A 26,376-nucleotide genomic window follows, 5' to 3' on the forward strand; every position below is an offset into this window, starting at 1 on the left:
TCTCACAGGATACCTCTCTTGTTCTTTTCTGTCTCCACAGGTAGAAGAAATTCGAGGGTTCATTGATAAAATCTCAGAGAACGTGGAGGAAGTGAAGAGGAAGCACAGTGCCATTCTTGCTTCGCCCAACCCTGATGAGAGTGAGTGAGCTGGGATCTGCTTGTGTCTCTGCAGGCCTTGGGCCTGTGTGTGGCTGCTCTGGGCGGTGCTGGTTGTACGGTAGATAGATAAGGGCAGAAATCCTCTTGTCTCTCTTGGCCTCTCCCAGAGGCATAACCTCGCTTATTGGCTCAGCTTTGGCTGGCAGTGGGTCCCTTTTGGAGCTGGCTGGACACAGGGCAGCTTCTGGACTTTTCTCACAGAAGCCGCCCCTGCAGCTCCCCCACTACCAAAATGTTGCCACGCAAACCCAATACATGAGGGAGGAATGGGGCCTATGTGGAAAGGAGATGGAAGGACTGCTGATGGCTTTCTGACCTTGAGAGAGAAAGTGAGGTTTCAGAGTGGCTGGTGGAGACTTCCTGAAGGACAGGGCAGCGTGGAGGCTGAAAATAGCAAATGACAATTTTGTAGCCAGGTGGTTGTTTTCTTACTCTGCCCAGACAAAGCGCTTGTTCTGCATTCCCTTCTGTATCAGTTACACATAACTGCTGGCAGAGCTGGACCTCTGGGCTGTCACAACTGCAGTGGAAGCTGCAGGAGGATCTCTGGGATGAGCAGCACTGCTGCCTCCTGCTCCCAGCAGCACTTCCAGCCCCGGGGCTGCTTGGGAAGGGCAAGCGGCGGAGGCATCGCTCGCAGCAGGAGTCTAGCACTGCCTGCATGACCCACAAATGGTATGGGCCTTTGATCCCACAGGTGTGCACTTGTGGCCGAGTCCCACCCATCCTGAAGGACGTTTTGTTGCTGACTGGCCATGGAGTCTGTCTCTTCCAGACCTACTAACGTATTGCTGTTTTCCTCCCCAGTCATTTGTTCTTGAGAAGGGCTTTGTTGCCAAGAATAGATGTCAAGAACTAATAAGGCGGCAAAATTTGTCTCTGGGCTCTAACTCTGCCGGAGTTAGAGCTGTTGGTGGTGAACTCCCTGTCTCCAGGTGCAAGCAATGCACTTGCTGCCGGCTGAGTGTATTACTAGGGAAGAGATGCTGGGGCAGTTGTAGGAGACGCTGGCTGGTGTGGGCAGCTGGCGTTTCTTTATACAGAGACCTTCCAGCCTTTGGTGTCTGCGAACCCCTCTGCTGGGGGACCAGATCTCTGTCTTGCCATCTACCCTCATCCCATCCACTTCTCTTTATTTTCCCAGTGCATTTCCATGTCTGCTTGCATCCTTCCAAATTCATCTTATTTCTAGTGGTCCCAGGAAGTTGTCTGTATGCTCGTTTTCTTATGTCCAGTCCTACTTCAAATTAGTTGAAATTACTAATTGCATGGAAGAACCTGGCCTTTCCTAAATCGTCTCTCTCTCCCCTATACTGGCAGCTGCTCCTCAGCTAAATTTAATTTGGCCCAGCCTGGAAGTGATGGAATTTCTCAAGGCAATTCATGTGTCTCAGACTGTATCTCACCCATCCTGTAGGCTCCTTTGCTTTGCACTTGCACTGTAGGCGTTAGTGGTGTTTCTGTTTGGATGTTTTCATAAAGAGATGTCATTGCTTTGCTTCCAGCTGCTGGGCACATACAGCATGCATCAGCATGGCGTCTGCCCAGGGCTGAGCCATATCTCAGGCTGCAAAGGGCACTCATGGCCTGAAAGTATAATCTATTTAAAAGTCTGAGATCTGCAGCGAACAAGATACTGTGACATTGGTGTGACTTCCAGAACCAGGAACATTGGGAGTGCTTCTGGTTTTGTTTTACGGCATTATTGTGCCTTGGTATTGCAGAAAATTCAGTATATAATGCCAAAAGCAATTTGGGCAGTAAAGGAGAGCTTCTACCTTGTTAAATAATCAGTTTTCTGTAATACTGTGGTGCATCGAGAAGGTACAGGTGAAACCTGTGTCTTAAATGGCTGTACTTAGGCAAACATGACCTCAGTGCTATGCTGTATGTGCTCTACTTTTTGCAGAAGGCTCAGGTGGCCAGGCCTCTGCCTGAGACCTGGATGTGCCCACCTGCCCTGAGCTGGGTTGGAGGTGCTGGGCTCGAGCCTTGTGTCTGTAGAAGGGCTCATCTCTTCCCTCCTGCTGATCTCTCTTCTGGCTGCACAGACTGTTCTCGGATCCACGTTGCCACTGCTGCCTGTGCTTATTTTGGTGCCCTGTGGGTGGGCATCTGTCTCACTTTGCCATCGTTCCTGTGAGGTGGCAGCCCACCCGCCTGCAGCTCCAGCACGCTTATGCCCAGGGCAGAGTGGTTGGGGGGGGATGGGGAACATCTCCCAGCTCAGCAGCTCTGCGCTGCATGGCCAGTGGTTCTGCAGCTTCACATCCAGGCTTGGGATGTGCTTGGAGAGGCCCTTGGAGCGGCCAAGGGGCTGTATTCCTCATTGGAGAGGGGCTGTTCTCCTGATTTGAATCAATTCCTGCTAAATCTGTTCCTAAAATCCTTCTCAGTGGGCTGCTGCATCTGTTGCTACTCCTGGTGCTTGAAGAAGCAGGCTGTTGCTGCTTTGGTCCTTTGTCTGGGCTGGTTCCCAGAAGAGGTGGCTTTGAACAGTAAGCCACCAAATTGAGAGGAATTAAATGATGTTTTTCTGGAGCAGTCAGGAAGGACTTCTCTGCCATTCATCTTCTCTGTGCACAGCTTTCCTCCTTGCTTCCATGCTCATGATTCCTCAAGTGCTTTGTTATATAATAGATGCTGTTTGGTGAATGAATCGCCTCCGGGAACGTAAATCTTCAAATCTGAAGGTCTTTCAGCCTGTCAGCTCAGCCCATCTCCGCAAACTTCAGAAGACCTGATAAATATTTCAAACCTCGAAGCAGGTCCATTACTGATCTGCAACAAGAACAGAAGGGGAGGTTCAGTTGCACGTACATTTACCCTCTGTTTTTATAGATTTAAGCTGTGTGAACTCGAGGTGGTGGCTTCAGACACCAGGGTGCAGTTCCCATGTGACTTGGTTCAGATTCTGTCTGCTGGAGGAGTTGCGAGTTATTTGGTCTCTAATTTCTAATATAACTACTTCTGGCAGAGGGATATTCCAGGTGGTCAAGGAGATTAATTGTAGTTTTTCACCTCTGTCTAACATGATGAAGCAAAGCTATCCAGTGCTAAAAAGGCAATTCTGGATTGTCTTGATGTCTAGGCTCTGGCTAGATTTCTCCGAACAGGCTCTGTGCTTTCACTGTCAGTATAACCTCGGGGCTCACCAGGTCCTTCTGCAACCAGGTCCTTTTGCAAGGTGTCACAGCTGGAAGCCTGCTTTGTGTGGAGGAGATGCTGCTGGGGCATTGCCCGGAGGAAGGAAGGCTACTGACTGTGGTTGGTTTTTGCTGGAGCTGCCCTCCCCTGGCGCTGCTTTCTGTGGCCCCTTAACTTCTGCCTCCACTGTGCAGTCATTTTTCTGGGCCATATGTTCCTGCTGGTGCCTGGTTCAGCCTGGGCAGAGGGGAGGTTTCCCTGAAGACCCCGAGCTGCTGTTGTGCTGTGTTATACAACAGGTTGGAGGCTTCAGGCTTGTGTGATGCTCCTTTGGGAAAAAAAGTGTGAGAGGAAAAATGGCACAGGGATTTCTGTGAAAAGCTTGGTTTTGTTCTCCTGTCCTCAGAGCTGTCTTTACTCCTCTGCCCTCTGTGCTGCTGCTTTTCCTGGCTTCCCTGGGGCTGGACATCAGAGCTACTGCAGACTTCATCAGTCCTTGGAGGTGGAGGTGCAAAACAGGCATGGAACAAGGGACCTGGCAAAGGATGGATGTCTGGGCACATTCTGCGCCCAGAAAGCAAATTGATGTGTCCCTGCTGCTCATTGTGCTGCCCTCACCCCTGCTCTGCCACCTCGCTGGTTCCTCCCCTGCCCTGGCTGCACCCTGCTCAGGCCTGGCGGTGCATGGTGTTTGGCATGGGCAGGGCTGTGGTGTTTGTGCTTGGCGACATAAAGGGGCATGGAAAAGGCAGCCTCAGCTCCTGAACCTGCACTGGGGTTGGTGAGGTGTGGAGTGATCTGATGGACATGAAGGGACCCAGAGGATTGGACAGCATCCACTGGTGCAGGACTGGGGAAGGGGATGGGGCACAAATGTAGCCAGTAGCTGACAGGTTCCCCCCTCCAGAAGAGGGATTCTTCAGCCACATGCTGTTAAGCTGTGGGGGGGGGGCTCTTCACTGCAGGGTGCTGGTGCGGTAAAGGTTGTCAGGCTTGGGGTGAGCCTGGGCAGGCTCCTGGAAGGCAAACCACCATGGTGTGGGGAGCCCAAGCCAAAACTGGCCGAATATGGCGAGGTATTTTCTGTGTGCGCGCACTCTTCTCTCTTTTAGCACATGCTTTTGGCTGATGTGGAAGAGGCTCTCCCCGTGCAGAGTGCTTGCCTGTGGAGAGCCAGGTGCAGCCCTTCCGTGGAGCAGGGCAGGGCTCAGCAGCAGAGCTGCCCTCTCGTCACAGTCCTCGTTTAACTGAGCCCTGCTCATCTGGGGAGGGGTTGTGGGGAGCCCCATCTTCCTCCTCTGTAGCACCCTCTCTTGCGTTCAGTGCAGTGGACACGGGGCCGTGGTGCCTGCTGCTCATGTGCCACGTCCTCCTGCGGCAGGTGAGAGGTGCCAGAGCTGGAAGCTGCATCACTTTGCTGTGCTGGCTGCACTGCGTATGGAAAGGGCTCAGGCACTGCTGGGCACGGCGTGAGAGGAGGTGCCATCTGCTGCCCTGGTTCTCAGCATCTTGCCTGCCTGTGTCCCCAGCTCCTCTTTCTCCTCTGAGCATGTCTGTGAGGGGGAAGGTGAGGGTGATGCCATGGGGAGCAGGATCCTGACCCTACTATCAGGAGGGCAGCAGGTTTGCTCCTGACATCCATCCTGTGGGATGAATGAGTTCCTATATTTCATGTCTCACTTGTCATTTTCTATAGATAATTTCCAAGTTCCTGTTTTGCGTGGCTGCAGGGGATTTTGCTGTGCATTTCCTGGCAACGGCTTGGCCAAGGGGGAGTGTGTTTCCCAAGTGTCAGGGCTGGGATAACGAAGGACTTTGGCCCTTCTTCAGTGCTGCACAGGAGGACGTGTCAGCCTGGCATCAGTGGCAGTGGAAGGGTGCTGCTCTCCACAGACCTTCGTGTCTGTGTTGGGTTGTGCTGTCAGGGCTGCCTGTCCCCAGGCAGCTCTGGTGCAGAACCCGGGGCTGGGGTAGGTCAGGCCGCAGCCCCTGTGCCTGCAGAGGGGAAGGCTACTGCGTTTTGGAGCAGTGGTGGGTGGGTAAAGTGACTCTTCTGCTGGTAATTGGACCTGTGTGAATCGCAGGACACAGTATGAAGCCTGAGCTGCTTCACTGGAAATGAGAAAATCAGGTAGCTCTGCACACTGGGAGAGCAGGAGTGGTCCCCTCTACGATCCCTCTGTGCTCGGGACTGATGCAGCAGGGGACGGGCCAATGGTTCTGCCCAGAGTAGCAAATCTGGTGTGAAACGGAGAAGCGTGAGAGGTGACTGAAGGCAGGGAGGGGGTGCTCCTTTGCACACTGGAGTTGGTCCAGGAGCTCCACAGCAATGTGGACATGGGAGCACAGCTGGGCTGGTAGGGGAAGAGCAGGGCAGAGTGGCACAAAGTGATCCCTGAGACGTGTTCCTGCACCTGACCTCACTGATCCTATCTCTAAAAAGCGTCAGTGTAGGACAGGGTCCGGTCGAGCCCTCTGTTGGGTGCTCAGGAAGTGCCACCAGATCTTGTGCTGCTCTCCTGCTAGTCCTGCACAGCACCTGGCCCTGGGGGCTGCTTGCAGGCACCTGTTCTAAGCATGCTATTCTTTAGGTAGGGAACCCTGCAGATGTCTTCTGGTCCCTTGGAGGCACTGGGAAGCTGTATTTCTCTACGCTAAAGGCTGCAGAGTGGAGGCCAGGAGCTGCTGATGCATTTGGACAATGCTCTCAGAAATATGGTTTGATTTTTGGGTGGTTCCAAAAAATTTTGCTCTGGCTCAGAGGAAGCCTCCTTTCCGCTGAAGCAGGAAATCTTCCTGGAAATGCAACTCTGGTCACCTGGTTGCTGCAGAGTGGCTCCAGGGCCTTGCTCTGCCTTCTCTCGGACGTCCTGAGCAGAGCTGTGCTCATGATGCCCATGGTTATTATGGCACTACTGTAATAACCTGGCAGGAACCTCCTGCAGTTCAGCAAGGAGAAGCGCAGAGTCCTGCCCTGGGGAGGAACAAGCCCAGACCCCGGGACAGGCTGGGGCACCCAGCTGGAAAGCAGCCTGGCAGAGAAGGCCCTGGGGGTCCTGGTGGGCACCAAGCTGACCGCGAGCCAGCAGCGTGCCCTTGGGCAAAGAAGGCTGATGGTGTCCTGGGCTGCATTAGCCAAAGTGCTGCCAGCGGGTGGAGGGAGGTGACAAACTGGGGTACAAACTGGGGCACAGGAGGTTCCCTCTGAACATCAGGAAGCAATTCCTTGCTGTGAGGGTGCTGGAGCCTTCTCACAGGCTGCCCAGAGAGGTTGTAGAGTCTCCTCTTTGGAGATCTTCTAAAGCTGCCTAGATGTGGTCCTGGGCACCCTGCTCAGGGTTACCCTGCTTGAGCAGGGGTTGGACCAGGTGGACCCAGACGTTCCTGCCAACCATTCTATCATCCTGTGAACGCCCAGGGTTCCCTAAGGAAAGGGCTTTGCTCAGGTATTGTCTCTGGGTTGCTGCATCTTGTCTGTCTCGCGCAGAGATGTTTTTCATAATCCTTCTGTACATTTCTGCATTTCTCCAGCTCCATCTTGAACTAGTTTTGTTTCTTGTCCCAGTAATTCTTGTTGAAAGGCCATTCTAGGACTTAACCTCCAATGGTCAGGATCCATCTTCTCATTTCCAGCCTGAGTCTATTTATGATCAATTTAAATACCAACGTCATCACAAGAACAAATATACTTAGCTTAAATAGCTGTTTGCCCTTCTGGCTTCATCCTGTCAGGTCTATGCAACAGTTTGCTCATTTTACAAGGGCTTTACACAATCTCTGCCTTTCTGGTTTCCCTCCTTCTGCTGGAGGTCTGTCCTTCTTGTCCCCTGGAGCTTAGTTTGCTGGAATGGAGCTTTTCCCCTCATTCTACCAGAATGTCTGCGCAGTCTGGGATCAGACCTCTCAGCTGCCCTGAGCTCCTGTAGCTGGCTGTTCCGTGACAGTCTCCTTGTCCTCTCTCTTCTTCGCCCATGTAGCTTTTCTGTTTGTGTCCCCTTGATGTGCTATGTGTTAGTCCAGGTAAGATTGCCTTTTTACCATGCAGCTACTGTACAGCCCCCTGCATGCCGAGGCTTTGTGACCACTGGTGCCTATTGTCTGCTCTGTCATCCTGAACAATGCTGGATGATCTGCAACACTGAGTGAATGCAGAGTAAATATCAATTAACTGTAGTCTGATTCATGGCAACAACAACAACAAAAAATCAGCTGCTCTGTAATTATTTTTGGCTTAATGTAGACCAGACAGTTAGCGGTCCTCCTGGAAGATGTGTTCTCATCGTCACAAGGTGCTTGCAGTAAAGATGGGGTGCTTTGGTGAAAGTGCTTCTGCTGAAAAAACTTACCTCCTTTGGGCTGTGCACCCTCTTGCACCCTGGGCCCTGTTACACGGCGCTTCTGCTTGTCAGCATCTTTGCAGGAAGTATGTTTTGGTGCAGAAGCCCGCCTGTACTGCCGGAGGCGTTGCTGCCCTTGCGGTAGCATAGGAGAGCTCCCATGTCTCTGGCTCTGTGCTATTTGCAGCAGTGTAGGCAGTATAATAACGCTGCCCCTGGTTTTGTCACTTCCTGAGCGGTTTAATCTACATGTTACTTTATGCGTGCGTGCGTTACAGGGGCCTGCAGGAGCAGCAGTTGCCCTTTCAGCTTGTGCCTAGGGTACTGAGTGCTTGTGCCTAGGGTACTGAGCAGCATGTAGATCCAGAGAGGACAGACCTGCTAATGGTGTTTGCTTTGACTCTGGCCCACGGTTGAGTTTTTCTTGTCTGCTTATAGCAGCCTGGATTCCCTCCCCCCCCCTGCTTCTGTATTTGATGTAGCTTGAAAATTGCTGTTATTCCTTGTGCTTTTAGCTGTCAGGCTCAGAGCTGGTGGGGGAGGCAGATGAGAGGTACATTCCTATGGTACGAGCTGTTCTGTCACCCAGAAGAACGGCTCTGTGCCTGGCAGTGTGCCCTTGCTTGGGGCTGCCACACTACGGGCATCTGGGGGTGCTGGCTGTGCAGAGAGGAAAACAGAGTCCCCAGGGTGGGGTATGGTGCCCTCCAGAAGATCACATCCAAACCCAGCAGCGTATCCTTTGCAGCTAGATCTCAGCTTTCTCTTGCTAAATCTCCATTGTTTTGGTGCCGACAGACGGGGATAATCCATTATTTGCTGAAATGAGTTCAGTAGGACTGAGATGAGCAAGCCGTAAATCCTGTTACCGTGGATTACTTTGGCACTGCTGCGTGTTGCAGAGCTGGGGAGGCTTTGTGCTTTCTAGGCATGCCAAGAGCAGAAGTGCAGCCTGTGTCTGGCTGGTGCTTGTGGCTGCAGGGTTGTGTGGCATGGCCAGCCACCTTCACGGAGGAGGAGGAGGAGGAAGAAGGTGGCCAGAGACCCTGGGATCTATCACCCAGGTCCTCGTTGTCACCTGTGGTTTGGCTTCATACCTGGGGATCGTGTGGCAGGTGCTGCTGCAGTGAGTGGCTCCTGCCATGGGGGATTACAAGAACTGCCTTTGCAAAGGGAGAACTGATTTGTTTAGACAGGAAGTCTGGGACAATAAAGTGGAAACTGCTGGAAACAGCTTCTGGAGGAACTGCTGGTAAAAACATGTCTGGGTTGGGGCAGCTGGAAACGTAGCAGTTGTGTGTGTGTCTTTGTGCAGTCATTGCTCAGAAAAGAAAGGCCAAGGACAGTGTACCCCCTCTGATGGATGAGAAGGGTACTCTTTACTTGGGTAGATAATGACAGGACAAGGGGGAATGGTTTTAAACTAAAAGAGGGGAGATTTAGATTAGAGGTTAGAAGGAAATTTTTCACTCAGAGGGTGGTGAGGCACTGGCACAGGCTGCCCAGAGAGGCTGTGGATGCCCCATCCCTGGAGGTGTTCAAGGCCAGGTTAGATGAGGCCCTGGGCAACCTGATCTAGTGGGTGGCGTCCCTGCCTATGGCAGGGGGGTTGGAACTAGGTGATCTTTGAGGTCCCTTCCAAAACAAGCCATTCGATGATTCTATGATTTCCTGCCTGCGGCATGTGGCTGGGCGATGTACGTGGTTATATTTCAGGTGGAGAGACGGGGAGGAGAAGGAGTGGACTAAAGTGGAGATTTTAGGTGATAGGAGGGAGCAGGTGGACAAAGCAGGAAATCAGAGTGCTGAAGGACTCTGAGAGATTTTAAAGTATGGAGATACAGGAGGACTTGTAAAGTTGCCATTTTGAGCAATCTCAATCTGGTTTTCCAGCAGCAAAAAAGATGTCATTATTTGTAGTAAAAGAGAGATGTGTTCAGTAACTGTGTGTAGTGTGGGAGAAAGCCAGGCAATGCATCATGTGGTGACCTCTGGTGCAGACCCAGGGTCACTCAGGAGGGTGCCTGAGAGCTGCAGAGGAGCCAGGTGGGTGATGAGGGCCCTGAGCAGGCTCCAAGGTGTTTTTCAGTGAGCAGCAGCAGTCTTGTACAAGAAGTCTTCTGGGTGAAGGGCCAGGAGAAGGGTTGGTAGTCAGTGGACTGTCTCATCTTACATCCTCCCCTAGCAAAGGAAGGGGACTTAACTCAGACCAGGTGAAGGAGGATGCTGTAATTAATGCATTGAACTCGTCTATGGAAGACAGCTGTTCAGCCCCTTGTTTTTTCAAATAAGATGTGAGTTGGTGCTTGTGGAAGTTTTGATGTAGTAGGTCTCTAGAAGTTGTTGGATATGCAGCCACTGGCATTTGGATGTATGAAGTGCAAGGCTACCTGTTGGAAATGGGAGTCATTAAGTGATCAGACTGTGGCAGCTGTCGGCCAGTGGGCATCAGCATGGTGTGTGGTAGGCATCTGCCTCCATCGGTGGTTGGGACAACAGCGCCAACACCTTCCTGAGCACCGCAGCGAGAGCATGTGGGTTTGGCCTGGGAGGAACGTGGGGAACGGGGCTCTGGCACAGAGTGATCTGGGTGTAGTATGCGGCTGGTTTGTTAGGTGTGCAGTAAGGAGTAGAGACCGTGGCTGTGAAATGGGAGACTTCATTTGAGGAAGGGTTGGCGTTTGCTGGAAGTGGCCCCTTTTACCACTTGGGCTGTAGCCGAGCTGCAGCAGTCAGAAATGGGGAGTTCCTGAGTCTGCTGTGATTTCTTCTGGCGTGAACGTGGCTGGAAAGCTGTGGCATCTCACTGAGCGGCCTGGTCCAGTGCTTGACTGTCCTCATGGTGAAAAGGATTCTTGCTGCATTTCTGCATGAATCCTACTTGCTGCAGTTTATGCCTGTTGTGCCCTCTCTGCTGGTTGTGTATGACTGTTAAAAGCCTGGCCTCATCTTCCTAAAGGCTTTGTAGGTGTTGGTGGGCTGCTGTTAGGTTCCCCGGGAGCCATCTCCTCGCCCAGTGAGCAAGCCCAGCTTCCTTCGTCCTCCAGGGCAATTACTCCAGTCTGTCACCATCACGGTCACCCTTTGCTGAACTTGCTTTGCCTTATCAATGTCTTTTCTGCGTCATGGGGAACAGACCAGTCTAGATGGGGTCTAAATGCTGAGTAAAGGGGGAGAACTATTTTCTGCTAGCCGTGCTCCTGCTTGCACAGCCTGGGCCATGGCTGATGTCCCCATTACCAGGGCATGTTGCAGGGCCATTCCCAGCCCGGTGCTGCCCAACCTGTAGCCACAGTCAGGACTCCCTGCGTGGGACCAGGCTTGGCACCTTCCCTGGCTGAATGTGCCATGGTTTGTGCTGATCCCATGGCATGGTGGTGGGGCTGCGCTGCACCTGGATATTCATGCAGGGGGACAGAAAGCCCAGAGCTCTGGAAAGGGCAAGTAAGAAGAATCCTGAAAACAGAGAGAATCTCTACCCTCAACTTGGAGACCAAGAAGAGTATTTTATCCAGTGCTCAAAAATAGTATACAGAAGTGTGGCCTAATATTACAATGTGATAAAGAAAAAAATGTTTTTAGAAGAAGGTTTGGAAAATAATCATGTTTGTTTTTTAGAAAGCAGTTAGCACAGTACTGAAGTGTGTCTGCTTGAATTGCTGCAGTAATCAAGTTTTTAAATTTTTCCAAATCTTCCCAGTGCTTGTTTTAGGAGAAAATATTCACATAGAAAATACCTCCTATTTTCCTCTAAACTCCCCCCAAAATCCTGTTAGTTTATTGCCTTGCAACACCACCTACCTTCAACATGTAACTTCTGCCTACTCTCCCGGCATGTTGCAGCAGCCCCCTCTCTCCTAGGTCTGTGGCTGCCATGCTCCTGCTGCATGATTTTGATCCCGAGGGCTGCTGCGTGCACATCTGGTGCTCAGTGTGGCTGCCCTGCCCTGGGGTCTGGGTGCCCCAGGCTGCACGTCCTGCGCTGTGGGGTGGGTGCACTGGCAGCTGCACGGTGGTGGTTGGAAATAACAACTTTCCTGCAATCCAGGAAGGTGATTAATCACTGGGGGGGGGGGTATTGCTGCCCATTTGCTGTTAATGGGAACCCCGCAGAGAGCTCAGTGGTGGGGGCCTGCCTCCAGGCAAGCGCCTGGAAGCTGTGAATCTGGAGCAGTCACTGCTCCCTGTGTGGACGTCTGCCAACCCTCCCACAGGGTGCACGTGGATATCCGCGCAGGTGTTTGTCAGCTCTGCTGCCTGCATGTTGGCCACATGGCGTGGGTGTCAGTGGGACATTAACTGGGTGCAGCTGCAACCTCTGAGCTGGGCATTGGTTTTGGCTGGGAGCTGTCCAAAAGCTTGACTAGGACCTGGGATTTATTTTGTTTCACTTGTCAGGCTGCTATGCTGTCTTCCAAGGTGCCTGGACTGGGTGGCTTGAGTTGCACCTCCCTTCTGTTCAGTTTTAGGTGTTGATATAGGGGATCCAGGAATGGGAGGAAGTCTTCCAGGCCTGGCAGGAAGGTGCTGGTCTGATGTGTGTCCCAGAGGCTGGAGCAGTGTCCCTGCCTTTCTGCCCTGGTGTGGAGATGGGCTCAACAAGACACTAGCTTATCTTGAGTCTGATGTACTGCTGGTGATGCTGACACTGTTTGCTCAGGGAATGCACAGTGAATAACAGAGACTGTTTTTGCTTTTTAAGTCTGGGGATGAAAAGGTGCCAGGGAGCTTGTAGATGCGCAACAACTTCGGGTGTCAGGGCAGCTTCAGTCTGTAGACAGGAAAAAGCTGAGTTCTGCTATTGTGTCAGTGAGATCTGGGCCTGAGAGCTACGAGGGTAAGCATTTATCTCTTTCCTTTTTGTCGTAGCCTCAATGCATTGCAAACTGCCTATTCAGAACAGTTGTAGCTGTTTTCCCTGCACTGCTCTGGGCTGGAACCCTGGTGCCTGTGGCGAGGCTGTGGGTCATGGAAATCCAAGTTGCCAACTTAAATTTTGTTTAAAGTCAGTTTATTTTGTTAGAGCCCTTCAAAATCCTGCACCTGGCTATGAAAGAGAAGGTGCTGCAGGATGAGGTACGAGCAGGAGCTTGTAGCAGCTTCTCAGCAGATAAATTAGGCTCTGCTGCAGCGTGCTGTGATGTGCACCTGCCTGGCAAAGCAAGAGAAATCCTGCTTTAGACATCAACTTTCTGAATGTCTAGGGTTTAATTAAACTTCTGGAGGGCTCCAGACAGGGATGACCTTTTGTAAAAGCTCAACATGTTTGGGATTAACAGTGAATTAGTGGCTTGTTGGTTAAACATGCCGAGCTGTGGGCCTTGGTCTCTAAACCTCCCTCCCTTTGCTCTGGTGTGCCTTTGATTCCCTTCACGTGTCATGGGTCGGCTGTGCCCGTGCCTACATCTGTTCCCATCCCAGCAGCCTCCATACCAGTAGGTGTGCAAAGCCCCTCGCTCTCCCTCTGGCAAGAGCTCTGCTTTGGTGTCATGTCACACCAGCGGTGATTTAGCAGCCGTGCTGGAAGCCATCCTGCCTAGGAGAGCACCTCTTTGGCCTCCAAGGTCGTGTCCAAGCTGTTGCCAGACAGCAGTGGTGGCTGCAAGGGGTCTGCAGGGACCCCCCAGGTCCCTACCACACGCACGGTGCTCCCCAGGGCCCACTGGTGCGGCTGCAGCAGATGACGGAGCTCCCTCCCCTCCGGCCCTGCCGGCTGCCTTTTCGGAGGCTGATGCATTCTTCCAGTGAGGCAATGCCAGGCACAGTGTTGTTTTTATTCTTCTCATTAGCAGAGAGCAGAGCCTGCCTGTGGGGATGCAGGCTGTGGGGTGGGTGGGCTGTGCACTTCTGCTCTAACCCCAGTGCCCCCCCCCTTCCTAAAAGCAACCCCAGCAGCACCTGGAGTACTATGTCATATTCTGGGCCCCCCCGTACAAGAGAGGCCTGGATGAACTGGAAGCAATCCAACAAAGGGCCACCAAGATGCTTGAAGGGATGCTTTCTGATGAGAAATCCGGAACTTTTCAGCCTAGAGAAGAGCAGGCCCAGTCCATAAATACACAAAGGGAGGATGCAAAGAGGACGGAGCCAGGCTCTTTTCAGTGCTGACCAGGACAAGAGGCAGTGGGCACAAAAAGAAGCACTGTAGGCTCCCTCTGAGCATCAGGAAGCATTTGTGTGCTGTTTGGGTAACAGAGCCTTGGCACAGGTTGCCCAGAGAGGTTGTGGAGTCTCCTCCTCGGAGATCTTCAGAAGGTGCCTGCATGTGGTCCTGGGCACCCTGCTCTGGGTGGCCCAATTGAGCCACCCTCAGCTGTTTTGTGGTTCTGTTACTCTGTAACTCTCTGGGTTCTGGCTGGAGAGGAAGGGTCTCAGAGCTTCACATGTGCCCCCTGTTGATGTGCATTTTGGCTGTGGTGCCACGCCAGCATCACCTGCGTAAGGTGGCTGATTTTGTAGGTGCTGGCCCTTGACTTCGTTACTTCAAGCTAGAGCAGAGCTGCAGAAAAGGGACCCTGAGGTATTTTTAAGTTAGTTCATTGAACAGGTTTAAATAACAGATATAAGGGCAGGGCTGGTTAAATGAGACACTGGGAAATGAAATACCAAGGGAAGACATTGCCATAATTTGGGACGGTTGCTGGGTATGAGCTAGAGATTATTCAGAAGAAGAAAAAAAATCTGTTTAACCTGTCATTTGGCTTATTCCCCTGCATTTTGCTGCTTAACTATTAGGGCTTGATCTCTGTTGGTGATTAATTGGTGCTCACTGGTGCATGTTGCAGGTTCTCTGCACCTTTGTGTGCAGGGGGCTGTGTGGAGATGTGACTGTGCACCCCAGACACCTCGTCATCATGCGGTGACAGCTCAATGGGATCGCTGGTCGACAGCCAGCTGTACATGAGCTGGCAGTGTGCACAGATGGCCAAGAAGGTCAATGACATCCTAGCCTGCATCAGAAATAGCGTAGTCAGCAGGATTAGGGAACTGATAGCCCCTTGTACGCAGCGCTGGCGAGCCCGTGCCTCAAATATTGTGTTCAGTTTGGTGCCCCTCTCTATAAGAAGGGTATTGAGTTGCTCGAGCATGTGCAGAGAAGAGCAACAAAGCTGATGAAGGGACTAGAAAACAAGATGTATGAGGAGTGGCTGAGGGAACTGGGATCATTTAGTCTGGAGAAGAAGAGGCTGAGGGGAGACCTCATCACTCTCTACAACTGCCTAAAAGGAGGCTGCAGCAGGGAGGGTATTGCTCGCTTTTCTCAGGTGACAATTGATATGATGCAAGGCAATGGCCTCAAGTTGTACCAGGGAAGGTTTGGATTGGATATCAGGAAGAATTCCTTCATGGAAAAGGTGATTAGGCATAGTAACAGGCTGCCTAGGGAAGTGGTGGGTTCACTATCCATGGAGGTATTTAAGAGACGTGTGGCTGTAGTGCTTAGGGACGTAGCTTAGTGATAGACCTGTAGGGTTAGATAATGGAAGGACTTGATGATCTTAAAGTTGTTTTCCAACCTAAATAATTCTGTGATTCTAAGTGTTAATGTGGGTCTGGAAAAGCTGGTTGTTTTTTGTGGGTAGTGCTCTGACAGGGCTGTGGGTGAGTACCTGCCGGTGGTCACTGACTCGGGGGAATTGTATTTACTGTTTGCTAAATGGAAACGTTTCTCAAAATGAATAGTTTATGCTGGGTAGGTGCCTAGTTCATCAGCAAAGAGATTTTACTTCCCATTACCTGGCAGATGCTGATTCTTCTGTCATCCAAGTCCCACGGCCTGATTGCAGTAGAAATGGTGACGTGCAGCAGCGTGGCAGGGACTGGCTATCCAGCAGCTAGAGACTCCAGCTCCGTTATGCATGAAGTACCTCTTGCTGCCTTCATCCCATTTCCTTGGCCAGCTGGAATGCAGGGCAAAGCAGGGAGACAGGTAGCATAGCAGGATACGCCATGTAGGCTGCTGTTGAAGCCTACAGCCTTGCAGCCTGGGAAGATGCATCTTGTTTGATTTCGCTGCCAGTTATATTGACGTGGTGTATGCTGTCAGGGTCTTACCAAATATTTCTGTCACTGCCATATTTCACCGTTTTGGTCTTTTCCATCACCAGAGGTCATAGCTTGCTTGGTATTGTTCTCTGTTGTTTCGGGGAACTCCTCAGATGCACCTCTTTTACTACCACTTCATCAGGTTTTTCATCCCAGTGCCCTGATTCTTCTTCAGGTGTGCCGGATACATGCCAATTAGCTGCTCCACTCTTCTCCTTATCCGGCTGCAAGTGGTCTCCCTGACCTATCCTCAGCATGGCTTTGTGCATGTCTTGTTGCTGTGCTGTGCTTGCATCTGGTACAGCACAAATACATGAAGGGAGAGAAGACAGAATAGACTCGATCGCAGAGTTTAAAAAAAGCAGCAAGCGTGCATTCTATATCTGATAAAAAAACAGCCAACCTCAACACAAAATGCAAGCGGAGAGTTAAAGCAGCTGGGTGGGGAGGAAGCTGGTGCCGGCAGAGTGGAGGGCTGGTGTGCCGCATGGTGCCGAGGTTGTTCTGCCTGGCAGGAAGAGAGGAGAGCAGCTTGGGCAAGGGGGGAGGAGAGGTGATGCCGCACCTTGAGCTCAGCGGCATGACCAGGGTGTTCTGATACTCGAGGGATACTCTACTGCTGAGAGATTAGAGAGGTATGGTTGCTTTGGGAGAGGGTGTCTTCTCCTCAGCCCCTCATGCCAGTAACTGGGTTTTGCCACTAGCTTGGCCGTGTCCGGTGTGTGGTGAAGCTGAATAATCACTGGCATGATGCATTTGGTGCACAGGAGGAAATGCACTTCTGTTTTTCAGAACGAAGCATCTGAGGGCTGTGGTGGTTTTGCTGGGGAGGGAGCAAGCACTGTGCATGCTGCTTGTGCTCAGGCTGGTACATTCAGCGCATGCTGGATCTGGGGAATTTGCTCTTGTTGGTGAGTTTAGCTGAACTGTTGAGTGTTGCAGACTGCCCCTTTCCTAGCATGACTGCTGTCAGCATAGGCGGTAGAGGCATGCTTTCCTGCCCAGAATATCCAGGGTAGAGCAGTGAGTGGAAACCAGATGTGTGAGATGGATGGGGACTTCATTCTGGTGTTGAAAGCACCCCTGCATGGTTGTGGCTGTTGAAATCATGGCTATTGTAGGGGTTCCCTCAGAGCCCAGGGGTGCTGGAGGACTTGGCTCTACATCTGCTTTCATGAGCAGGCTTGTGGTGCTTGTTACTTGATGGAGACTTTGGGTACATGGTTGGTTCTCATTACTGCCAGTTGTGTCACTGGGAGACAGCAGCCACGTTTCAAATGGAAACAGCTGATGGGGTCCATATGAAAAAAGGCGTTGTGTGTCCTGGGTGTCACGGTGTGTAAGGCTTGGCTGCAGGGTTATTTGGAGTTTTCAAGCAGCTGCAGAACAGCTGGGCATGCTGTATGGCAGAGAGGTGATGAAGAGGTGACACCCCCACCTCATTCACCTCTGTTTTTCATCATTCTGTTGTTGGGAGCTCAGCTGGTGGGTTTCCCCCAGAGTGCAGTTCACAGAGTTGGTGATCAGCAGCTGGTAGCATCTGTCTCCTACTTCTCCAAGGGCCCAAAAACAAATGTTTTGGGCTCCAGACAAGAAGGTGACGTTCCTGGGGGAAGTGGGGCTGAGCCCCACGTGGCAGCCACGTAACACCACAGTGCAAGTAGGCAAGGAGCTCAAATCACAGACTTGTCACCTGGATGTGGGAAACCAAATTCCTTTAAAAATCCCAGTCTGAGTTCTGAATTCACTAAGCAAATAAAGCTGAGTGGTGTGTGGAAAGACCACACCTGTGTGGGAGTAAGATGGAAGTGTTTCTGGACATACAGGCACAGGAGGTGACAGACTAACAGCATTGGAGCAGTGCAAAGGGGCTGGGAAATCTTGGTACGGGCTTATTTGGGGACTTTTTTTCTCATGGCATTACTACCATCCAGAAAATCTTATGAGTCGTAACTTCAGATTAAGCAAAAATAGAAGTCCTTTGACAAAATAAAATGCAAATATCAATGGATTCAAAAAGCTTTGGGGAATCTGTGCACTGCTGATGGATGCAGATGCAGTTACTTCATATGGGAAGGGGGTGAGCTACATCATTGCAGCAGGAACAGCAGGAACCCGAATCATTTGGGGTGGACTCCAGGTATGTGCACCCTGCTGAGAGCTGGCAGATTTGAGTTCCTGACAATTGTAGCTGGCAGCCCTGCAGCAAAACGTTCATGCCTTGTGCCAGCATCCACATGTGGAGCCTGCAATATCGAAGTCTGTACATGCTACCTGAAATGCTAACGTCAATTTACAAGTAAGTACATTTGATTTTAAGAAAATAGTTCCCATATGTTGCGAAAATGTGGAAAAATTATTGTCAGTTCAGGCAGGATGGCTGTGGAGGCTCTGGCTGGACTGCACCAGGTTTCAAGGCTCTCTGATGAGAGCACAGCTTGTATGTGGCCCAGGCGCTTCCATTTCAGTGACCGTGCTTCTCCTATGGCCCTGGAGACTTCCCCACCAGTCCTGCCTGCCAGAGCTCATCTGGGTCTGCTGAAGAGAATTGTTTTCTGTGGACAGGCAGCATAAATCTTGAGCTTACTTTTAATGCCAGCTTTGCCTGCTTAAGAGGTTTAAGCTTCTTGCAATCTCTTAGCATTGTTAATGAGTTTCCAGGACCCACAGAGGTGGAGCAGAACTCTGTTTTCGTAATTGAGTTATCAGATTATTAGCAAAAATGCAAATAAAAGAGCTGTTTTGGTTATAAGTTTTAAAAAAAAAAAAGGCAGCATCTGGAGAATCACTCTATTGTGAGCACCACATAGTGGATAATGGTGGGTCAAGCAAGGCCAAGTAACTGTCAGGGAAAGAAGAACATCTTGTGCAGATATGTATTACTAGCCTTTGCGAACCACTTATTTGTGCACCTTTAATACAAAGAGTGATCCATCATTTGATTGTTCAGGTAACTGCCAGCGGATTTCATGACCTTTAGTGGTACATAGGTAGTAGCATTTTGACCTGTAAGTCCAAAATAACTCTGCATGGGAAGGTAAGTGCAGCTCCTGTCCCATTGACAAGTCTGGGAATGAGGAACAGAGGAGCTGAAGACCCCCCTGGTATCTTAGCACTGGTGGCAGTGCCTGACAGCAGGCAGTATAAATGGGAGCGAGTCGGCTGTAGTGCTGATGCTTGTACAGCTCAGTCATCAGCAAGGGGAGTAGTGCAGCATGGAGACGGGATGCAAAATGGCACTGAGAGATTGTGCTTAACATTGGAAAGTGGTTCACATGGGAGAAGCAGCTTTGCTTTGTGTTTTGAGCGCTCTCATGCTCCATTTTTTTTTTTTAAACAGAATTCTAGGGGTTGGAAGGGACCTCAAGATCATCAGGTCCAACCCCCCTGCCAAAGCAGGTTCTCTAGAGCAGGTTGCCCGGGTAGGAGTCCAGACGGGCCTTGAATATCTCCAGAGAAGGGGACTCCACAACCTCCCTGGGCAGCCTGTTCTAGTGCTCCGTCACCCTCACTGTGAAGTTGTTCTTTCGCATGTTGGTGCAGGACTTCCTGTGCTCCATTTTGTGGCCATTGCCCCTTGTCCTGTCCCCACAAATCACTGAAAAGAGGTTGGCCAAATCCCACTGTCTCCCACACTTAAGATATTTATAAACATTGATAAGATCCCCTCTCAGTCTTCTTTTCTCAAGGCTGAACAGACCCAGGTCTCTCAGCCTTTCCTCATAGGGAAGATGCTCCAGGCCCCATATCATCTTTGTGGCACTCTTCTGGACTATTTCCAGGAGATCCCTGCCTTTTTTGTGCCAGGGAGCCCAGAACTGCACACAGTACTCCAGGTGAGGCCTGACCAAGGCAGAGTAGAGGGGGAGGATCACCCCCTTTAACCTGCTGGCCACGCTCCTTTTTATGCACGCCAGGATCCCGTTGGCCTTCTTGGCCACCAGGGCACACTCATGGTCAACCTGTCGTCCACCAGGACTCTCAGGTCCTTCTCCGCAGAGCTCCTCTCCAGCAGGTCATCCCCCAATAAATTTGATGGGGGATGGTCGAGGGGATTGCCTGGTACCCTGAGTGCCATGTCTATCCGTGTTATACCAACAGGTGAACAAGCCTCCATCCTGGATGAGGTGAAACTTCTTATCTTGGATGCAAAGGAGGGAGCTGCAGAATGAGCAAGCAGGCTATGAGTGCTGGTTATTTGTTACCTAGCATTCCTCCACTTTATAGTGAGGGATCTCCTTATCAGATTCACTCTCTGACATAGAGAAAATCACAGGTATTCTGTCCCCTTGGTAAAACATAGGTAGTCTCTATTTTGGGTGAGTATACATCTTGTGGAAGGATTTTTGTGTACCCAGTTATCCACAGAGCATTTTCATTTTTTCCATGTGTCCCCAGTCTCCTTGTTCGCTCAGAGCTGGAGCTGCCAGGGGACGTGGTGACCTGATAGCTTCCTTCAGCATCTGCTGTCCAGAGCAGGAGGCTGTGCTGTCTCTCCTCTGTACCACTCAGCCCTTCTCTAGTGCTGTTACGTGAAATAATCACTCATTCCATGCCTGTGGTTGATGCTTTCAATATTGCTTGACTTTTAATACAACATAAAAAGGTTTAGACTTGCATTAATACTTTTTAAATTGTGCTAAACAGTACAATTGGGCTATAACTGGCTGGGTTGTGTTGCAGGATTTTAAGTTCAGTGTTTTTATCTTTGGGTCTTAATTTCCACTTCAAAAATGATTGATCTTTAATCTCTTAATTTAAAGTGCCTTCTTAAAAGTTGTAATAATACAAAGGCTCTGAAAAAGAGGGCTTACGTCTCAGATAAAGAGCACCTGGGTTCAAGAAGGAGCTGACCCACTGAGGAGTCTCTGGAGCTCTGAGGGCAGCTGGGCAGCTCTGTATGTATTAGTGTTCTTTCAGAGCAAAGAAGCATAGATGGGAAGATGGTGCAGTTTGTTTCTCTGGTTGATTCAATTAATTGGTGGATAGAAAACCACAAGTTTCTTCTTAAAAGTTACTGGGTCAAAAACAGAGTAGAGGCAGACTCACTGGGAGTTTTGGAATAATTTCTTTTTCTCCTGTGTTCCATTTGTACTTGGCTTGCTAGAATGACCTCTGATGCCACCGTGCTCTTCCTGGCGGCAGGGTGCCACTATTCCCAGACAGCCAGGTCTTGTCTTTGAAACTTTTCCAGTGATGAAGTAAGGCCAAAGCTGTGAAACTGGTGGTGCAAAGTCACTGATGAGAAACCAATAGCCAGTGCTGCTTCCACTAGTCCTTTACCTTTCATTTTCTTTTTTAGCATAGTGAGAAGGTTTTGAGAGGAGCTGGCAATGCTTGAACTTGAAGGGAAGCCTCCTTTTAGAGGACGAACAGTAGAAGTAGCCATATTCTAAATCAGCTCTCTGCATGCCAGCAGCAAAGCCCTGTCATTGTGTGGTGGAGAACATCTTCCCTGTTGTTCCTCAGCTTGGAAGGAGTACCACAATGTCTGCTTCATTTCTTGTTGTCCTATCTACAGTTTTTTGATGAAAGACAATTCAAAGCACATGCTGAATCCCAGGTTTTTGGGGCTAAGGCCTACCTTTATGCAGTGTCACCTGTAAAAGTACCAGCCTGTGATGATGGGAGGAGATGACACTATTGTGTCCTGGAGCGTGGCATCCTAAGCTGGGGAGTGCTCTTTGTGAAGCTTCTGGAAATGATGTAGTATTGTTTTTTCCACTAAGAGCTTAAAGTTTTTAAATCATGAAGAAAGGCCAGTACTGGCTTGTCCATGCCTTTATAGTGTCCTTTTTGATAAGCATGTTGGGTATGTGAGAAACCAGGATTTTTCTTTATAGGTGTAGAATTTTGGAAGAACGCAGCCGAGTGACTCATGAAGCTATTGCATGTTCATCCCAAGCCAGAAATTAGGACAGTTTTATGCAAGGCATGTTAACATCTCTTAAAATGTTACAGCTATAAGAAGTGCCTTATTCTTGACATCCATCTGGGTTCTTGCAAAGACTGTGCTTATAGTAATGGCACCATGTGTGGATTATATATCTCACTGTGACCGAAAGGAACCTGGAGCTCCCAGTTTGGGAGATAATTCTGTGTCTTGAGAGTACTGCAAGGGCTTTTAATAACTTATGATGCTACAGGAAAGCAGCCTGGTGGGAAAGCAATTTGAACGTAAGCAGAACCTCACCCACTTTATTTTCCTCTAAGTTTTAGGAAAACTCTGCTTAATTATTTATAGTCCCAGTTCTGAAGTGTGAGCACAGTAAGCCCAGGTGGCAAATACCGTCCAATCTTCTCTTCCTGTGTGAAGTGTGTAAGACTGGATTAAACTTGGGCAAAGTTTGCAAGGCTCAGAAACTTTTGCATCTGTCCTGTTTCCTCTCCTTAGAACTGCAGGACCTGCCAGACTGTGATAATTCAGTCCTGTTTGTGTGCTTTGTTGTGTTTCTGCTTCATTGTTTCTATGTCTAGAGATATGATCATTAGTTTTAACATGGAAGCCATGTCAAGATTTAGCAGTGGAAGAATGCAGAATTTTTGCTCTTAACTGCAAATAAAATGAAGCAATATTTAAACCCACAACCATATTTTCTGATTGTCTTGCTGCTCAGTTTAATGTGAAAAAACACTATCTAAATGGAGCCATCAGTGTTTGTCATTGCAGCTCTGTTTCCATCGTTGACCTGTCTCTGTACCAGCTCTGAGCAGTGTGCTGCTCACAGTGTCTGGCCATTAAGCCCTCAGGAGCTCCTGCTCTCCTACCAGACAAGCTCTCAGCCTCTTTCCTCAGCAGTGAAGGAACTACTAATTAACTTTGCAGCTGAAGGGATTCCCCTCAGAAGCTGCCTCAGCCCTCATCTGAACACACCACTGGTGGCACCGTGGTGATTGATGTGCTGGGAATGGCATCCCCTCAGCTCGTGGAAAAGTGGATACCAGCTGACTGTTTGGGAGCAACAGGAGGAACAGAGGTCAATCTGTTTTTTGTAATTTAAGTAATTTGTTTTGGGAAAAAATGGATTCACTTGATGGAAGCGAGTTTTTGTGAACTACTGGTAGTGTCTCCTGGCAGATGGCTGTTTCAGCGTCCCTGCCTGTGGGGAGGGCTGGTGCTAAGGCATGAGCCTGCGCTGTTCCATTTCTAGCAAGAACATGGGGGGTGTGTGTGTTTGTAATGTTTGGCAGTCAGGATTAGTATTCAGACAGTAAGCTCTTCCTATTTCCATACTTTGAATTCAGTTAGACACCACATTAAGTGACGTGAAGGCCCTAACTCCTGAACTGTTCAAGTTTGCCTAATGTGTCACCTGGATTTTTGAGCAGCATATCCAATCCTGTCGTGGCTAGACCTGGGGCTTGGAAACCTCTAATGCATTACATGTGCCTGAGGGTTGTAATTAACAGCACTGGTTATGTGGAAATGTGAAATCGATCCTGCTTTGCATACAGGTAAAGCCACACGCCGGACGGTTGGAGCCCACCAGCACTGCTCTGGCTGTGCATCCTAAGCTCTTGTCCTGGCCACTGTTCACGACAGTGAGATGTGACTTCACCCTGATCCAGTGAAGGCCTCTGCCTGCTCTGCAGGCTCCTGGCCTTCCTGCCAAGCTGCTTCTGCTCTGCTGCAGGCTCACACTTTGCCTGCCCATGGTGGGGTGTGTGAGGATGCTGCCACTACAGCCTGGGAGTGAAGGGGGTGAGGCTCGCACTTCCCCTGTTCCTCTTTGGTGCCTGTGTACAGCCTGGCCCTTGGCAGAGAGCCCACCTCGAGTGGACAGAAATAGCTTCTGCAGAAGCCATTGAAATGTTAAGAGCAAGCAGGCAAAGCCCATTATGGTGCTGTCCCAGTGTTGACAAACCACTGCTGCACACACTACAGCAGCAGTGAGCATCCTTAGCTGTCACATGGGGACGTAGTACCTGCTGAGGGCTTGTTATAAAGTTCTCACAGCATAGCTTGGAGTGAGCACTGGGAAGGTGCTGAATAAAAAGCTGCTTGCCCTTCCCTGCTGAGCAAGGGCCTCATCTCAGAGCCCGGTCCTCCCCAACTGCGCATGGGAGCACCTGGCCTTGTGCTCGAGTCTTTTCGTAGCGAGCATTAGTGGTGGGAAAGTCCTGGAGCTGGTTTCTTCATGGTGTGGGTGAGCCTGTATGGGGGTGGTGGCGCCCCTTTGGCCATCAGCGGGAGCAGAAGCAAGGCATCCTCAGCACCATGGGGACAGAGGGTCCTGCCTTATGTGGGGAGGAGGGAGATGCTGAGCAATGAGGAAGAGCTTTCTAAGTAGTTCTTAAAACTTTGCCGGCTCCCTGTATCTAATAGAACATGTAATAATTATAAGAGCAACTCTGCTTATCCCAGATAAGATACTGGGTGCACCAGATAGTCAACTGCTCTTATTGCTGGCATCTGTGTGTGTAAACACTATCGAAAGGCAGAGCCAACAGTAACTGTTACTGCTCTGGACAGTGTTTTGCTGTGAAACTGCTGAAAGGTTTTGCCCCAAAACATTATACATTCACCTGTGCAGAGCTGACTGGACACGGAGTGCTGCCGGATCAGTAACACCTTTTCTGCTGTCACATGCAGTGTCTTTGTTGAGCATGGTACTGCATATTCCCGGTGCAGGCTATGGCCAGGAGGCTTAGCCTTTTGATACAATACACAGAGAAAGAGGCAGCCAGTTGGTTTACCAGCCTTAGACAGCTAGTATCCAGATAAGAAAACTCCCTGTGCTTGTGTCCACCAAGGTGCAGGCTGCCCCACTTACTGATCCTTATTTTCCAGCTCAGAGTCTAGTGCCAGTGGTGCTGCATGGCAGCAGCTGACACTTTGCAGTCATGTAACCTTCTGAAAGACAATTGCTTTTCAAAGATGTCACGGAGTTGCAGAATAGCACAGCAGCTTAGCTTGTTCTGGTCTGATACAGCACAGGCTGGTACAGCTCCTTAATTTTGCAGAATCACAGAGCAGTTAAAGTTGGAAAGGACTGCTGGAGGTCATTTGCTCCAATCACCTTCTCAAGGCTGGGTCACCTACAGCAGGTTGCTCAGGAGTATGTCCACATGGCATTTGTATGTCTCCAAGAATGGAGGGCTTCTGTGTCAGTGCTTGATACCCTTATAATAAAAAAAAAATCCTTGCAGAACCACAGGATGGTAGAAGTTGGCAGGGACCTCTGCTCCACCTCTGGAGACTGTGGCAGGTCAAAAGCGAGAGACCAGAATCCTCCCATGCCAAAGGAGTTGGGTGATATGTGCTCCATGAAAGAGAAAGGGCCCCACATGGTAAAAGTGCAGGTTTGGTGATTACTTTGGTCCTGACCATGAGCTGTGGATCAAAGACTTTTTGGGGACACAAATCTTCTTTATTAGGTGGACCATGTCCAGACATGGCTAGTGTATGGTCTTCAGCAGAAGTTCACAGACCCAGTTCACAGGCTGGGATAAACACAAGAAGAGCATGTCCCTCCCTAACCATTGTACACAGGTGTCCCGCATTCTGCAACCCATTCCCTGTCCCAGCACCAGGCAGGCAGTCCTGTGGCCCAGCTGAAGGTGGTATGTGTTGCGTTACAGGTTAAAGTAATTGGGAGTGATGCCCAATTAGCTGTTATAAGTCTGGTCACATTCAGGGTACTGAATTATCGCTATTACGGATTCACGATGTAATACACCCTCAGTCTAGTTGCATTCCGTGAACTACCATGGCCACACTTAGAAAGTGTTTGGTCGTGCTCAATGAGAACTAGAACACGGCTAGATTTAATGAGCAGTGCAATTTATTAAAGCAACAGGTACAAAGGTTCTTTGGATTGCTGGTGATAAATTCACTGTCTGCAAAACACATACAAATACCAGAAGTATGACTAACACAGCCTGGCTATAAACATGTTAAAAGGTATAAATGACTCTAAAGATTTCTTAAGTTTCCCGGGGAGGCACTTGGTATAACCAAGCATTCAAATATTACCCAAAGGCGTCTCAATGAGGGGAAGAGAGGCTCAGCCCGTCAACTGATCCCAGAAGTCGCGATGGTATCTTCCCTAACATCCTCTCTCTCTTAACCTAATTTAAATTATTTTCGATCTTTTAGGTAGAGCTTGAGTGACTCTAATCATGCATATCTTGGTTACAATTGGTGCAAAATTTTCTTGCTTTTGTTTAAAGGTATAGACTTAGAGAAATTCAAAGTGCATGCTCAGGGTGCATGCCTACGATTGCATCTTGGAGGTGGGTAGCTTTTGGGATGGAGGTGTGTTTTGGTATTATAATGATGTTATAATGAGAAAAGTTCACTAAAGTACAGCCTTTTGTCAAAAACATGACAGGCCGTTGGCTCACGGTAGCAAATGTGCAGTTTATTGGTTTCGGTGTGCCCAAGAACAAACCCATCTTATCAAAGAGCCTGGCCGCGGTGTCTCCACTCTGCTCCACGCTCCGTACTGTTCCTCTTAGAGTCATCACACCAAGTTCCCCCAGTGTGATTAACATCTAAGGTTGGAGGCCTAGGGAACTGTAGTGCAGCTACACTCCGCCCTGGAAGCTTCTTCAGTGTTTTACCTTTCCTTAAAGATGTGAATATCTGTTTAATTTCCAAGTCACCTCAGGCAATTATTCCACAGTATGGGAAACCTGGATTTTCCCAGACCTTGAACCCAAAAGGAGGGTAATGGACAATG

At 49.9% G+C, this 26,376-nt stretch overlaps 1 protein-coding gene across 2 annotated transcripts in view; it reads left to right on the plus strand.

Moving 5' to 3' along the window:
• STX1A (syntaxin 1A) overlaps window positions 1–26,376 on the plus strand; it is a 105,459-nt gene that overhangs the window by 27,304 nt on the left and 51,779 nt on the right. For both annotated transcript variants that reach the window (XR_014574211.1, XM_083806209.1), the window contains exon 3: window positions 41–140. Coding sequence is in view for 1 of the 2 variants with exons in the window: in XM_083806209.1 (XP_083662335.1) it covers window positions 41–140 (100 nt within the window). In the remaining variant the exon portion in view is untranslated. The remainder of the gene's footprint in view (window positions 1–40; window positions 141–26,376) is intronic.

The sequence above is a fragment of the Anser anser genome, assembly GCF_964211835.1.
Source record: "Anser anser genome assembly, chromosome: 20".
NCBI classification, from domain to species: Eukaryota; Metazoa; Chordata; class Aves; order Anseriformes; family Anatidae; genus Anser; species Anser anser.